General features: G+C 55.9%; 2 protein-coding genes across 7 annotated transcripts; one reads left to right on the top strand and one right to left on the bottom strand.

The window, feature by feature from the left end:
• Nucleotides 1-12799, bottom strand: GEMIN7 (gem nuclear organelle associated protein 7). Of its 5 annotated transcripts, none has more exons than XM_028087957.2 (3): nt 12492-12741; nt 3499-3586; nt 1-779 (listed from the first exon to the last, which is right to left on the bottom strand). In XM_028087957.2, exon 3 carries the CDS (start codon nt 769-771, stop codon nt 376-378), a length of 396 nt encoding a protein of 131 aa, XP_027943758.1. In that variant the 5' UTR covers nt 772-779; nt 3499-3586; nt 12492-12741; the 3' UTR covers nt 1-375. The 5 variants fall into 5 exon arrangements, 3 of the variants coding, with proteins under 3 accessions (XP_027943758.1, XP_027943763.1, XP_087883785.1); XM_028087962.2 differs by having other exon boundaries at nt 12552-12741; XR_015769186.1 differs by lacking the exons at nt 1-779; nt 3499-3586; nt 12492-12741 and adding exons at nt 5736-5803; nt 6377-6440; nt 9552-9610.
• ZNF296 (zinc finger protein 296) lies at nt 11908-15722 on the top strand. Of its 2 annotated transcripts, none has more exons than XM_088027658.1 (3): nt 11908-12276; nt 12509-12661; nt 14662-15722. In XM_088027658.1, exons 1-3 carry the CDS (start codon nt 11979-11981, stop codon nt 15612-15614), a joined length of 1404 nt encoding a protein of 467 aa, XP_087883784.1. In that variant the 5' UTR covers nt 11908-11978; the 3' UTR covers nt 15615-15722. The 2 variants fall into 2 exon arrangements, with proteins under 2 accessions (XP_087883784.1, XP_027943756.1); XM_028087955.2 differs by having other exon boundaries at nt 11912-12276; nt 12512-12661.
• Nucleotides 15723-15787: the final 65 nt, after the last annotated feature.

Raw genomic sequence — 15787 nt, 5'->3', positions numbered from 1 at the left:
TTTTCCTGGGATAATTGGTTCTTTAGTAGGAGGAGAGTATCTTCAGGGTGGCTGACCTTTGCAACTTCAAGAAACAATTTCCTACTCTGCGATTTGCCTTCCACCCCCAACCCCAGTCTTCAGGAACTGGCAAGTGGCCCTGTTTTTAGAGTTTATAGTTCTGTGAGGTAGAGCCTTCATCTCAACGGGCTCTAGAACTCCTGGGGTTGTAGAATCTTACTGACTGCACCCTGGAGGTCCCAGGAAGCCAGAGGTGCTTGGAGCTCGGCTCAAAATTCCAAGGGCATTCCAAACTCTCTGGGGCCCACGACCATGTGTGGAGGGCTGGGGCCCCGGGGCGAGGCCCAAAGCAGAAAGATGACCGTAGTAACGTGTTTAGGGCTTGAAGCTGTACGCAATAATGTCACTACACCGCAGCAGTGCCTCAGCCTGCACACCAATGGGCGTCTGCAGCTGCGACACGTAGAAGTTGGCCACGTCCAGGTCGGTGGCTCCGAAGTGGGCAGTCACGTGCACGCCCTCGTGCAGTGTGAAGCTCACCTGGTGACCCACCATGGCCAGCAGGCTGCGGAGGTAGCGTTCCCGGAGTGCAGCTCGTGCCTGCTGTTCCTGGGATTCCCGAGAGTCTCGAACTACGGCAGACCCCGGGGCTTCGGGACCCTCTGGCATCAGGGGGGCCCTGCGTCCATCTGGGGCAAAGCCGCGGCTCAAGCCATCCGGGCCGCGGGGAAGCCGGAGCACAGGTACAGGAATGGTCAGCGGAGTCTGCATTGTCCTGGCTGGTGGGTGAAGAAAGCAAGAAGCCATTACACGGGGAGTGTGCAATGACAACAAGAGGTGTCTAACCCCACCTCAATTCGACTTGTCCAAAACCCGTGCCGGATTCTCCTCCTAAACTCCGTGCCCTCCCTCCGCAGGAGCTGCTACCACCATTCTCCAGGTCCACGACAGCAGGAACTTTTGACTGCTTTTATCACTGTTTTATTCCTAGTCCCTGGCTATAAATACTTGCTGAAAAGAACACACTCCAGCCTCCTCAACTCTCTCACGCACAGCCTATCCAATCCAGAGGGAAATGCTCTCTCCCGAATACATTCCCAGTCACACAGGAGCCGGCTTACAACGGCTTCCGGTGGCCAGCTCTGGAATGATGTGAACATTACAATAATGATAGTTACACAGGGCGCCTGCCTGGCTCAGTCGGTAGAGCATGTGATTCTTGATCTCGGGGTTGTAAGTTCAGGGCCCACTTTGGGTGTAGAGATTACTTAAAAATAAAATCTTAAAAGAAATAAACGAAAAATGATAATTATAACCCACTGAATAAAAGAGAAATCCATGAGTCCCTACTAATGATAAATAAATAAAAGAGTAAATAAATGAAGGAGCTAAAATCCAACGGACACTAAAATTTGTGAACGAGTGTTGGGTGAGGGCCAGCGTATCCACAGTCTTAAAGTACTTTCCCCCAAAATGTTTATCTGTCGTAATGAGTAAACAGTAACTTTGTAATAGAGGAACCTGGTGGACACGACCTTAACTTAGGCATCAAAGCCATCATGTGCAGTGGTGGGACAAACGGACCCCCTGTGCCCCTGAGGTGATACACTGAGGACGGGGCACCACTTCTGTGGTATTCCTGCCAAAAATGGATTACCTAAATCTCACCGTGACGAAACTCAAATTGAGGGACATTCTATAAAAAAAGAGCCTGATGGGCTCAGTCGGTCAAGCGTCTGCCTTTCGCTCAGGTCATGATCCCAGGGTCCTGGGATCGAGCCCCGCATCGGGCTCCCTGCTCAGTGGCGAGCCTGCTTCTCCCTCTGCCTCTCCCCCTGCCTGTGTTCTCTCTCTCTGTGACAAATAAACAAAATCTTTGAAGTGCATTCTCTTTACCCTTTAAAAAAAAAAAATCAAGGTCATAAAAGACATAGCCTGAGGAGGAAAACATATATATTTGACACTTGATCAACACGGGAGTTAGAGCGCTGACCCCATGCACTACTGAAAATCCAGGTATAACTTTTGATTCCCCAAAAACATAACTACTGGTAGCCTGCTGTTGACTGGAAGCCTAGCTGATAACATAAATACATAAATAGTTGATTAAGACATATTTCATATGTTACATGTATCATATACTGTATTTTTACATTAAAGCAAGCTAGAGAAAAGCAAAGTTTATGAAGAAAATCACAAGGAGGAGAAAATACATTTCCAGTATTGTACTGTATTTATGGAAAAAATCCATGTATAAGTGGACCAATGCAGTTCAAACCTGTGTTGTTCAAGGATCAAGTGTTGTTTTGTATTCCGAGCCTAACGCTTCTCTCTCCACTGCCCACATCTTGGCCCAGCCACTGTCGCTCTCTGCTTGGACAACTGAAGACACGTCCTCCCTGGGCCCCTGGCTTCCACCTTCACTGTCCCCTCACCCCAAGTCCATCCCCACCCACACAGCCAGAGGGACCTGCTTAACACCTGACACCCACCATCTAACACCTGAGTCAGGTCACATCCCTCCTCTGCTGACAGCCCGCCCCTGGCTTCCGCCCTGCCCAGAGTCGAAGCCAAAGTCCTCCCCACAGCCCTCAGCAGCCCTGCAGGCTCCGGACCCTGCCAGCGCCCTCGTGGTCTGCCACGCTTCTCTCTCTACCCCAGCCTCGCCGGCCTCCTTGTGGGTCTGCAAGCACACCTGGCACGGAAGTGCCTCTCACACCCTTGCGCTTGAGGATCCCTCTGCTTGTACGTGCCGTCTGCCTTCTCTGGGCACGCCATGTTCAAGTTCCACCCCACGTCCCTTCCTGCCCTCCCCAGCTTCGTCGTTCTCTGTAGCACACAGTACTCTTCTGACGTAGGCTATATTTGTCATTCTGCTTATGCCCTTTGTCCCCTGCTAGATGCCTGCCTACCCATGGGCAGCGGCCTCGCTTCTTGCCTTCGGCTGTATCCCCAGCTCCTGGAACCCTGTGTGGCAGGGACACAAAGACCCGGCCCCTTCAACACTGCTCCTGCATGAACGAATGCAGTGGAGATTGAGCTCACAGGCCCGCTTCGCTGGGTGACCTCAGCGGGTTATCAGGATGCGACAGGCTCCTGCAGGATGGGGGCGCGTGGTTCACGGTAGCTTCTCTATAAAAATTTAGTTACGATTGTTATTATTAGTATTGCTGTGCGACTGGGGTAAGTTGCTTAACCTGTCTGTGCCTCAGTTTCCCCATCTGTGAAATAGGCACGGTAAGAGGACCAACCCCACAGGGTCGGCCCGGGGACTACACGCACGAACAATCACAGTGTTGAGCACAGGCCTGGGACACGTGAAGCGCCACGACCATGATGCTGGTTGCCTATAGGGGAGTGCTGGTTCTGTGTGCAAGAGAGAGGGAGAGGGAGAGAGGGATCCAAGTTTCAGGTGGCTGCACCCCTGTCTGTGGCTTAGTCCCCTCTCAAGTGATGACAGATTTTAGGCAGCCGGTGTCCCATCCCGGGGCCACTCACCGTGCGGGGGAGATTAAGATGAACCTTTTCCTTGTGAGGCTCTTCCTGTGTCTGCAGCTCACCCGTGAGCTCCTTGCAAGAAAGGACCCTGCAGAGAAATGGGCCAAGGCAACAGATGAGGGTTTCTCAACCGCAGCATTGTTGGTATTTGGGGCGGGGTCACTCTTTGTCCTGTTGTGGGGGGCTGTTGGATGCAGAGCTGTAGGATTTTAGCAGCAGCCCTGGCCTCTGCCCACGAGACACCTGTAGCATCCCCCACCCCGAGCTGTGACTCCCAAAATCGTCGCCCACTGGTGAATAGTATGGTATGAGAATTACATCTCAATAAAGCCTTTTTTTTTTTCCTTTTAAAGATTTGTTTATTTATTTATTTGAGAGAGAGCATGAGAGTGGGTAGAGGGAGAGGGAGAAGCAGACTCCCGGCCGAGCAGGAAGCCCGATGCGGGACTCGATCCCAGGACCCCGGGATCATGACCTGAGCCAAAGGCAGACGCTTACCGACTGAGCCACCCAGGCGCCCTCTTTTTTTTTTAAAGATTTTATTCTTGGGGGGACGCTTGCTTCTCCCTCTACCCACAGCTCCCCCCGCTTGTGCCCTCTCTCTCTCTGACAAATAAACAAAATCTTAAAAATAAATAAATAAATAAATAAAAACAAAATTCAGTGGATACACTCTTAAGAAATAATTTCTTAAAAAAAAAAGAAAGAGCTCTCCATATATGGGGGGAACAAAATAAAACATCTCTAGTTGAGAACCACCAGGGCGGATAAACAGGTGGGGTTGGGGGGGGGGCAGAAAAAGATGGCTACTCAACTCCTGAACATATTCACAACCTCACAGAGAACCAGAGAAATGCAGATTAAAGCTACAATACTGTAAGATTCTTCACCTCCCAGATTAGGGAGGACTAAAGGCTGATGAAGCATCGTGCTGGTGCATCTGTGGAGAAACGTCTTCATGGCCCTTAGGACTAAGGGTGTAAATGAGGACAGTGTCAAAGGGCGGCAGTTTGTATCCATGAAAACTGCAACCACTGCTGGTCATTCAGCCCCTGAAGAGCCCAGGGCAGGGGACTTTTAACTGTCTACCTTTTTATACCTTTTGCCATCCATACTATTCAAAGTAATTTGTTTTCAAAGATTTTATTTGGTTTAAGTCACCTCTACACCCAACCTGGGGCTGGAGCTCACAACCCCGAGATCAAGAATCACATGCTCTACCGACTGAGCCAGCCAGGCACCGCCATCAAAGTAAATTTTAAATTCTAATTTCGAGAAGGAAGGGGCATATTGTAATGCTCCCATGTCCCTTAAAAAATGTTAGATTCCGGGGCGCCTGGGTGGCTCAGTTGGTTAAGTATCTGCCTTTGGCTCAGATCGTAATTCCCAGGGTCCTGGGATGGAGCCCCTGCTCAGCTGGGAGCCCGCTTCTCCCTCTCCCTCTGCCTGCCACTCCCCCTGCTTGTGCTCGCTCGCTCTCTCTGTGTCAAATAAATAAATACTTTAAAAAATAATGATAAATAAGTAAATAAATAAATAAATAAATAAATAAAAGCTTCCACTGTTTAGTATTTGGACATTTAAAAAATAATAATAAATAAATAAAAACGTTAGATTCCTGGGGCGTCTGGCTGGCTCATTTGGTAGAGCGTGCGACTCTTGATCTCAGGGCGGTGTGTGGAGGAGACTACTTAAAATAAAATTTAAAGAAATACAAATAAAAATGTTAGATTCCCCCTCGGGAATCTGAACTTCCTCTCCCATCCTTACCCGCTCCCCAAACTTTCTGTCCCAGCCCAGGCCTTTCCTAGGGACTAGCTGTTCAAGCCCTACAGATCAGACACCCTCACTGGTGGCCCAGATTGAATCCTTACTAGAAGTGAGCAAATGTTCTCTGTACAGGGCCTGAAAGTAAATATTTCAGGCTTTGTGGGCCATAGGGTCTGTCACAACTACTCAACGCCGCCACAGTATTAAGAAAGCGGCCACGGACAGATGTGACAAGGAACGTGGCCATTCTCCTTACAACCCTCCGTACCAGGACACTGCAATTTGAATTTCATATTATTTCATGCACCCACAAAGATTTCTTAAAGTTTTCCAAGCACTTAAAAACATAAGACCCACTCTTGGCTGGTGGGCCATACCAGAGCAGGAGGCAGGCCATAGCTTACCCCGCAGCAGAGAGGATGAAGGTGTGGATTCGGGGAGCCTGGGGGGTTCTTAGCCCTCCCAGATTCATTACCAGGGATCTGGGCAGGTCACTGCGACTCTATGGCAGCCTCCCTGCTCTGGTTCCTCATCTCTGAAACGATGAAGGAAGGAAAAAAAAAAAAAAAAAAGACCTCCTAGGTTTTCCAGGAGAAGGGAGAATCTTTCAGGGTGATCAGGCAAAAGACATCCCACAGTGTCCTGGACCCCTCCTCGCTTTCTCTGCCACCCATATTCAATCCATCAGTAAGGCCCGTCAGCTCCACCTCAAAGTTGTATCCAGAACCCAGCAACTTTTCACCCCCTGCCCCACTCTGCCTCCTCCCCGGTCCGGCCACCATCCCCGGCCACCTGGACTATACCAGTCTCCTCCCCATTGGGTCCCCAGCTTCTAGCTTCACCCTACAGTCTGCTCCCTGCACAGACAAAGCTGCCAGGGAGATCCTGTTAGAACTAAGTCCCAGCACACCCCTCCTCTGCTCTGAGCCCTCCCATGGCTCCCACCTCCCCAAGAGCAAAAAGCCCAAGTCCTCACAGTGGCTCCAAGACCCCATCATACCCTCTCTGACCTCCTATCCCGCGCCCCCCACCCTTGCCTCACTGCTCCAGTCCTCGAACATTGCAAGCACACTCTTGCCCGGAACCCTCTTCCAGAGGGGAGACTTACATATTTCCGGATCCATGGCTCACCTTCCTCCCTCACTGCACTCAGGTCGCTGCTCAAACATCGCCTTTACAGGGGGGAAACAGTAGCCCCTTCACCGTGTTCTCCTGTCCCCACGGTACGACCCCCTCCTGACAATATGCATGTATTTGTTTACCTGTGTGTCTGTCTGTGCTGCCACCAAACACAGGACTTTTTTTTTTTTTAAGATTTTATTTATTTATTTGTCAGAGAGAGCACAAGCAGGCAGAGGGAGAAGCAGACTCCCCGCTGAGCAAGGAGCCCGATGCGGGACTCGATCCCCTGGGATCATGACCTGAGCCGAAGGCAGATGCCCAACCAATTGAGCCACCCTGGTGTCCCATCGAACACAGGACTTTGAGAGAAAAGCCAAGTCCCATTATTTCATGACTCCACCCCCAGCCCCAGCCAGAGCCAGGCAAACAGGGGGAGCTTGGTAAATATTTGTTGAAGGAATGAAAAGATTCACCCATCCACATTATCCAAGGGCCTGCTCAGGGCCCAGCCCACCTGGGGCGCTACTAGGGACACAGCCGTGAGCAAACCACCCCAGTTCAGCGGCTGCCACAGACTTGTCTCTAGCCCAGACTGACTCCGAGTGGGCAGGGCTGGAAGGATAGAGGCTGGGGGCCCCAGGTGCCCAGAGGGGCCGCCTGGCCCAGCCCGGGGGCGAGAGAGAGCTGGCCAGGAAGGCTGTCGTATTTGAGCACAGACCTAAATGGAATAAGGAACGGAGTCATGCAGAGATCTGGGGGAAAAGCCTTCCAGTCCATGGGAACAGCAAATGCAAAGCCCATGCAAGGAGGCCAGCGTGGAGGCGGCGCGGGAGCAAAGGCAGATGCTACAGGGAGGGGCCTTGAAGACTGAGGTGATGACCCGGCTCTCTACCCAGAGGGACTTGGATTTTCACATGATCCCTCTGTTTGCTGCGCGCGGGGACAGCGGACTGGGAGGGAAAGAGGGAGAAGCAGGGAGCCCAGTGAGGAAGCCACTGCTGTGGCCCAGGAGGGCGGCGGACGATGGTGCCTGGGACAGGTTGAGGGCCGCACAGGTGGGGAAAAATAGTCAGATTAGGATTTATTTTGAAGGTCGAGAGCCCTCACTATTTGCTGATGGACTGAGGGGAGAACCAAGGCAGACTCTCAGGGTCTTCCCTAATGGGGAAGACCACAGTAAATGGGCTTTATGGGATATATACATTTTCTTCTTTTTTTCTTTTGTGTTTTTATTTTAATCCCAGTTAGTTAATACACACTGTTAGTTTCAGGTGTACAATATACATTTTCTTTATTTGGCCACTACCACTGCGAATGGGATTCAGGGATACTTATCTGACCGCTAACTTATCTGACCGCTGAAGTCCAAGCTTAGTCAAGAATCATCAGCCCCTAGGGAGCCTGGGTGGCTCAGTTGGTTAAGCAACTGCTTTCGGCCCAGGTCATGATCCTGGAGTCCCAGGATCGAGTCCCACATCAGGCTCCCTGCTCGGCGGGGAGTCTGCTTCTCCCTCTGACCCTCTTCCCTCTCGTGCTCTCTATCTCTCATTCTCTCTCTCAAATAAATAAATAAAATCTTTAAAAAAAAAAAAAGAATCATCAGCCCCCAGGGCTCTCAAGCAACCTAGGGTAACACTTGAGTGATTTAAAAGAAACACCCTAGTCTCTAGGGCTAGTACTGAATTAAAGGACTGGGTGCCTGGGTGGCTCAGTTGGTTGAGCGACTGCCTTCGGCTCAGGTCATGATCCTGGAGTCCCGGGATTGAGTCCCACATCGGGCTCCCTGCTTGGTGGGGAGTCTGCTTCTCCCTCTGACCCTCTTCCCTCTCGTGCTTTCTATCTCTCATTCTCTCTCTCTCTGAAATAAATAAATAAAATTAAAGAACTGATGGGAATTAATCAAATGGCCACAAATGATGTTAAATCCCTGGATAAAACAAAAAAGTAAGGGTGGACCAATGTGCAGACTTGCTTTCTCCGTGAGGGGAAAACAAACAAGAGACTGGGGTCAGGCCACACGATCCCCATTTTCCCGGAGGAGGAAACTGGAAACAGGGAAATGCCAAATCATTTACTGGGTGCAAGCCGGCTGAGGAGACGGAAAACGGAGCAAACCCAGGTGGGTCTGACAACGGCCCCGGCCCATCACCCCTGCTCTCTGCGGGACAGATTTGTTTTCGTCCAGCACAGGAGGGCCACTGGAGGATTTGGAACCAAGGTGTGATCGGATAGGAAACCGGTTTAGGAAAGGTCCGGCAGGGTGTGCCCAAGAAGGCAAAAGCAGGCATTATCCAAGCTCCCCGGTGACCAGACTCCAGAATCTTTTACCTTTTCAGTCTCCAAGCCAAGGATTTCCCGCGGGAAGATTTCAGAAAAATGCCCAAACCCATCCCCCACGACTTGAAAAACGATTTGCATAAAAACTCCAGAGCCTATCACTTGGGTGGTGGGCGCGAGGGCAGGAGATTCGCAGACCTCCCTTCTAGGGGCCTCGGGGCTGACTTCCAAGGAAATGGCAATGGATCCGTTCAGTGGACACGCACTTAGCTAACCCTTCCGTTGCCAGGGCAGGGAACTAGCCGAGTTACCAGGTTCACAGGGAAGACCCCAGACGCCCGCGAATGAACCAAGGTGCTGATATGTCCACACAACACCCCACCCCCACCCCCCAGAAGCTCCAGCACAGAGTCCTTCCCCTCCCCTGGGCCCCCTAGGCCGGTCAGTCTGTGTTCCTGGCCACCCACCGCTAGCCTTTTCTTATACTAAGGAGGTCCTCCCGGCCCCCAGGCGTCCACTCCCCAGTCCGCCCGGGCTGGGCGTCTTCCCGGCTCAGATCGGGCAAGCGAGCCCGTCCCAGCGAGGCGGGGCGTCAGGACTGCTGTCGTGGTCACTGTCCTGACCGTCGTCGCCATCACCTGCCCGAGCCGGGAGCACTGCGCGCTGCCCCGGCTCCTCATCCCTCCGACCCGGGCGCGGGGACGTCCCCGACCGGAGTCCCGGTGCCGGCGCTCGCGGAGGGGGGGGCGGTGGGGTGGGATCCGAACTGCGTGGCAGGCGCGGACCTGCCCCTTTCCCGCCACTCCCGGCTCCGCACGCGGGCGCGCGCCCGGGGGAGGGAATTGCCCTGCGCTCGCGCCCCGCCACCGACACCCCGCACTCACCGAGGTCCGCGACGGCCGGCGCTCCCACTTCCGCCGGCGTCCCGGCTGCAGAGGCCCGGGCGGGCCGCGCGCCGCCCCGCCTAGGTTCCGCCCGCGCCACCGCCCCACGTGGTGGCGGGCGGGCTCTGGGGTTCGGAAGCCACCGCTGCCCCGGCGTCCCGCCCCGCCCCGCCCGCAGCCTGGCCCCGCGCTGCCCCCGGAGCCGCCCGCCTGCGACGTAGGAGCCTGTCCGGGAGCCCGCTTTACGGAAGAAGAAATTGAGGCGCAGAGAGGGGGAAGACTTCCTCCTGGCTGAGTTAAGCACGGAGCTTGGTGTTTGCACCCCCACCCCCTACACGTGCACACTCCTACCCTTCACCTGCAGGCCAAACCCCAGCTCCCTTCCTTGAAGCCCTGCGCAGCCAGGTTTCAGGAGGAAAGAGGTTTGGAGAGAGCTGCAGCTGGGATGGACCCCGGGTGGTGGTTCTGTCTCGCAGACCTCCCTGCAGCCCCCCACCCCCACCCCCGTTTTACAAAGAAGGAAACAGGCCTTGAAAGATGGAATGTCTGGCCTGAAGGCTAGGGAGCCTCGCTCCTCTGGGCTCAGACAGAATTCCCTTCTCCCACACTTTTTCAGTAAGGCAGAGGCTCCGCGGGCCTCTCCACCCCACCAGATCCCCAAGGCCTGCCTAGTGCCTGGCACACGGGCCTTCTGCGATATCTGTTGAAAGCCCGTGCAGAGCAGGAGCTCAATACACACTTGTTAACCTCTGAACGACTGGGGGCCCTGTGGACAAGGCTGGCTTGACTACTGCCCTCTTAGAACCTACATTCTAGGAAGGCCGGGAGGGGCAGATACAGGGTCTCCATGAGCAAATACATCAACAAGATCCTTCAGGGCTTGTGATGAGTGATATAAAAAGAATAAAATAAGGGTCATGGTGGTAGAGTTGGGGGAGCTTCTTTAATTGGGTGGCCATGAAGAAGCCCCCTTAGGTAACAGATGGGGAAGCTGAGGGCCAGGAAAGAAGCGAGGACGGATGGAGGTCATGGTTGTGAGGCCTTCAGCAGGGTGGGGCTACATTAGATACAGTGGTCAGGGAGGTCCTCTGCTCCCCAGAGGACAATTGAGCTCAGCCCTGAATAACAATATGAGGAACCTTCTGGCCTGGAGCAGTACTCTGGGGAGATTAGCATGTGAAATTCACTCGGAGCAGGGCTGGGGACAGCCCGGGAAGGACAGACCCTGGCCCTGACCTCAGGGGGCTTGTGTTGGGTGGGGGTGGGGAGGGAAGAGAGGACAGTCAACAAATAGGTCTATGTTATGGTGTGGCGGGTGCCAGGAAGAAAAAGAAACTCGTCAGGGTTGGAGGGTGGGGCAGGGTGTCGATGCCACTTCAAACAGCGATCGGAGTGAGCTGCTTTGCGGAGGGAAGTTCAAGGAGGCCCGAGTGGGGGGGTGGTGGTGGTGAGACAGTTGCCTGTTTGGTTTTAATGGTGATTCCAGAGCAGAGGAGATCTATTTGATCACAACCCTCCTTGCCTTAAAGCCTACCCCTCAAGGCTCTGGTCTCAGGAAACCAAAGACCTTAAAGTGATCAAAAGACCCTCTTGGGTCTCACCTCATTTTCTCACAAAACTCAATCACCCACGCCTCTCCCCACGCCCATCCCCCTTCCTTGTTATTCTTGAATGCCCAAGGCCGGCTGGCCCCCTCACCTCCCTCGGGTCTCAGTTCCACCATGCTCTGCCCTGGAGAAAGCTGACCCCCCACCCCCACCCCAGCAACCCTGTCCCTTTATAACCTCTCCTAGCTTTATTTTGCCCCATTGCACTTGTCATCCTGGGAGTCACTCTTAAGTTTTGCCGTTACCTCGTTGAGAGTCTGTCTCCCCAACAAACAAACTGCGTGAGGCGGGGGATTATTTTGTCTTGTTCACTGCGGTATCCTCAGTGCTTAGAACAGAACCCAGTGCACAGTAAAGGCTCAATAAATGTTTGCCCACTGAATTTTTATTGTAATGCATTTAGTGAAATAGTCCCGATTACTCATAGGCGCTTAGCGAGAAACGTGGCCCCTACTGTTTTCTCTCTTGGGGATGGGTGTGGGCACCCTTTGCCTCAGTTACACCGGCCCTAAAACGGGATCAGGAATAGCTGTTCGTGTGCGTGGCCGTGGGACCTGGACGTCATTAAGGTTTGGTCCCTAAGAAAATGCAGTGGGCTCAGCTTTGATCGAGTTTGGCTGCCGCCCGGGGCCCCTGGGGGACCGCCCCGTGCTCTCCCGTCAGGCCCCGCCCTGGTGGGCGGAGCCACGGGCCGGGCCAGCACGTGTGAGTTCGCGGCGGGTCGCCGCAGTCACTCACCTGAGCGCCTCGGACTGAGCGCGCACGGCCCCCGCGTCCTCCTCCCGCCAGCCCGCCCGCCCGCCCGGCCGGCCCTCGACTCATGTCCCGCCGCAAGGCCGGCTGCACGCCTCGCCGAGTAGACCCCGCGCCCGCCTCCAACACAGACGACGAGATGGAGATGCCGGACCTCGTCATCGAAGTGAAGCCCGAGCCAGACGCGCGGTCCCTACAGGCCCCGGGGCTGGGGCCCTTCTCCCCGAAGGAAGTGCCCGCGCCGGGGCTGTTCGAGGGCGAGCCCCGCCACTCCCCCGACCCCGTGCCCGCCGGGAGCCCTCTCCACGCCCCGGGCGAGCGGAACCAGTGGGCGCTGTGGACGCCACTGATCCTCAACCCTCGCGGTGAGCGCCCCCTACCCCTGCCCCGCCTCTCTCCCCTTCACTCTGGGGGCTTGGGGGGCTACGTGGGACGCCTTCCTCCAGGCACCGACCCCGGACCTTCGGACCCCGCCTTATTTCTGCTGCCTGATCCTGGCCTCCAGCCCCCATTCTGACCTTCGGGTTTTCCCTCTCCCTCGGAACCCCCAGCCCCCATCCTGGCCCCACCCCACGCTTACCACCCGTTTCCTCCCAGCAGACCGCCAGTCCTGGACTGACAAACACCCAGATCTGTTGACCTGCGGCCGTTGCCTGCAGACCTTTCCGTTGGAGGCCATCACTGCTTTCATGGACCACAAGAAGGTGGACTGTCAGCTTTTCAGAGGCCCCAGCCCCTGCCAGGGCTCAGGTGAGTCAAGCCGGGATGCAGTCCCCCTCTCAAGTTCAAGGGCCCGGCTTCCTGTGGGAGAAGGGGCTGAGCTGGACAGGCGGGGCAGTGAGCACTACTTCCCTTTTCTCGCTCCCCATCGGGTGCAGCCTAGGCGTGGCCAGGGCCTGCCCTGTCCTAGGGCTGGGACTAGTGGGGGTGGGGGGGGTAGGTGGGGGTGGGGCGGGGCCTGTACGAGGGCCGCCCACAGGGTGTGGCCAGCCCCTGAAGACTGGTCTGGGGATTTGCCACACACACACACCCCCAATCTGGTTTCACTTCTCCTTCCCCTTGGCCAGAAATAACTGGCCAGGTGGCTGGACCCTTGTGGCAGTAGGGGGACCTCTGGGAAGGGCAGGAACCTGGGGGAGGGGAAGCCGAGGCCAGCTGGAAGCGTGGCATGGCCACCCTGTCCCACCTCTTGATCACTTCTGATTGAGGCGCCGGTGCATTTGCTCAGAGTCAGGGAAGGGGCCTCTGGCTTCCCTCTCTGATGGAATCTCCCAGCCCTGCACGCTGGGAAGCCCCTGGTTTGGGCCAGGTCCTGGGTGTCTGGACACCTGGGTTCCTTCTCTTGGGAGGGAATGAAAGCCCTTGACATGGTACTAGACTCAATGGTAAACTTTTGGTCATCGCAGGCCGAGGCTTCTCCAGACCTACATGTTTCCATCCCCTGGCCCACGAGTTCCTAGGATTTTTGAGAGATGGAATTACATTCAGGCCTGGGCTGGCTGGTGGGGTGGGGGGTGGGGGGGTTCCCTGTAGTCGGGGAGGGGAAGGAGGGACTGTGAATTAGCTGTAGACTTGAAGCCAGCAGCTTATCTGGTGGCCCAGGGAGGGGCCTTGATGGAATCACTGAACACTCCCAGGTGCTTGGACTTGGAGCGGTGTGGGCACCTCAGCCACGTGGGCTCAGCTCATGTTTACCGAGGGCTGACATGGACCAGAACTCTCAGTTCTTCTCCATTCGAGGTCACAACAGCCCTAAAAGGGAGAGGATCCCCATATTCTGACAAATGAGAAAACTGAGGGCCAGAGAGGAGTGTTTCTCGCCCACACAGCTAGGGAGCCGGAGAACTAGTTGGAAGTCGGGCCAGGCTGACACTCTCCAGCCCCCATCTGTGTTCCTGACCCTGGTGTTGGATCAGGAAAGCCACCCCCATCCCAGACAGTCTAGAATTTGAAAGGTAAAGGCAAGTACTTTACTGATAGTACCTGGAGGGTCTAGAGAAAACATCCAATTTGGAGGGCTCTTAATTTGGGGTCCATGTCGAGGGGGGGCACCTAACTCACTGCCCCACCCCGACCTCTAGGTAGCTGCTAAGCCTTCTCCCCACTTAGGGCCAAAGGCCTTGGCCCCCTCTTCTGTGAGGCAGGGAAGAGGAGACCATGCGTGGAACACATGAACTTGGAGCTTGGCACAGAAACCCACTCAGTAATCAAGCCAACAGTCTTTTTTGAAAATCTGTCTCGCACTCCCCAGGTTTCTGGATTGAAATGCCAACTCCTCCCTTGCAAGCTTGTGACCTTGGAGAAGTGTGTCTGCCTCAGTTTTCCCATCTGGAAAATGGCACTCTTGTTTCTTGTCTAGGTTAGGAAGCTCAGTGAGCAGGGGGCATGGCCTGGCGCCCAGCACCCAGAATTTGGTCATGCCTTCCAGTAAGGCCTTCCTGACCCCCACCCCCACCACCCCCAATAGAAAATAGCACTCCTCCCATCCCTCACTCTGCTGTCCCTTTTTTCTGGAAGATTCTCAGACACAAAGAGAATCGCCAGGTAGTCATCATCCACTCCACAGATTTTTCTCACTTGTCTGTCCACCCACTTCTGCACCTCGGCTTCTGAGGACAGGGAGTTTCTGTCTCCCTGCAGTGCGTTCTCAGCCCTCCGAAAAGGGCCTTTGCTGCAGAAGGCGACCGACTGGCAGGCGTGAGAGGGCTGCTTTCATGCATCTCCCCAACACTCGGCCCTTCTCTCTGCAGAACGCAAGGACCCCAAGGCCTTGAGCTGCTTCCGCTGCGGGAGACAGTTCACAGGGGCCTGGAAACTGCTGCGCCATGCCCAGTGGGACCACGGGCTGTCCATCTACCAGACGGAACCTGAGGCCCCAGAGGCCCCGCTGCTGGGCCTGGCGGAGGTGGCCGCCGCCGTGTCGGCAGTGGTGGGGCCGGAAGCGGAGGCCAAGGGCCCCCGGGTGAGCATCCTGGCCCGGCGGAGCCCCACCTGCCCTGTGTGCGCGAAGACCCTCAGCTCCTTCAGTAATCTCAAAGTGCACATGCGCTCGCACACCGGCGAGCGGCCCTACGCATGTGACCAGTGTCCCTATACCTGTACCCAGAGCAGCAAGCTCAACCGCCACAAGAAGACCCACCGGCAGCTGCGGCCTCAGAGCCCCTGCGGGGCCAAAGCCAGTCAGGAACAGGCCTCTGCTACCGCCCCTCCGGAGCCCGCCGCCCATGCAGCCGCCCCGGCCAGCAGCCTGCTGTGCAGCAGCAGGGAGGGCGCCGGGGCAGCAGCCACGGCGGGCGTCCAGGAACCCGGGGCTCCTGGCGGCGGGGCCAGCTGGGGGCCTACCCCCAAGGAACACACAGCTGAGCCTGCCAAGAGCCAGACGTCCCCCAAGAAGATGCCCAAGCCGGCGGGCAAGAGCCGCGGGCCCGGGGGCAGCTGCGAGTTCTGCGGGAAGCACTTCACCAACAGCAGCAACCTGACGGTGCACCGGCGCTCGCACACGGGCGAGCGGCCGTACGCCTGCGAGCTCTGCTCGTACGCCTGCGCGCAGAGCAGCAAGCTCAACCGCCACCGCCGCATGCACGGCCTGGGGCCCGGCAGCGCCCGCTTTGAGTGTCCGCACTGCTGCGTGCCCTTCGGCCTGCGCGCCACCCTGGACAAACACCTGCGGCAGAAGCACCCCGACGTGGGCGGGGAGGCCTGAGCTGCAGGGATGCCCTCCCTGTTGGTCCTGGCACCGCACGGGGGGGGGCCACTGCTGCTCCACGTCCTTGTCCTTCCTCTGCCGCCAGTAAAGCCTCCCGCCCAGTCACACCCGTGTATGGACTCTGGCTTTCTCGGGGTGTCTCGGGGGGGGGGGGGCGGGTGGCTTCCCTC

Source organism: Eumetopias jubatus, unplaced genomic scaffold (genome assembly GCF_037043125.1).
Source record: "Eumetopias jubatus isolate StellerSeaLion01/CBP00866 unplaced genomic scaffold, mEumJub1_p1.0 scaffold_10, whole genome shotgun sequence".
In the NCBI taxonomy this organism is placed as follows: domain Eukaryota; kingdom Metazoa; phylum Chordata; class Mammalia; order Carnivora; family Otariidae; genus Eumetopias; species Eumetopias jubatus.
This window is presented reverse-complemented; position numbering and strand designations above follow the sequence as displayed.

What these genes read in the sequence shown, in the direction of transcription:
- ZNF296 (XM_088027658.1), top strand. Translation starts at nt 11,979, where the DNA reads ATGTCCCGCCGCAAGGCCGGCTGCACGCCTCGCCGAGTAGACCCCGCG. An exon ending in ACTGATCCTCAACCCTCGCG is followed by an intron (nt 12,277 to 12,508) that starts GTGAGCGCCCCC and finishes GTTTCCTCCCAG; the next exon opens with CAGACCGCCAGTCCTGGACT. An exon ending in CAGCCCCTGCCAGGGCTCAG is followed by an intron (nt 12,662 to 14,661) that starts GTGAGTCAAGCC and finishes TTCTCTCTGCAG; the next exon opens with AACGCAAGGACCCCAAGGCC.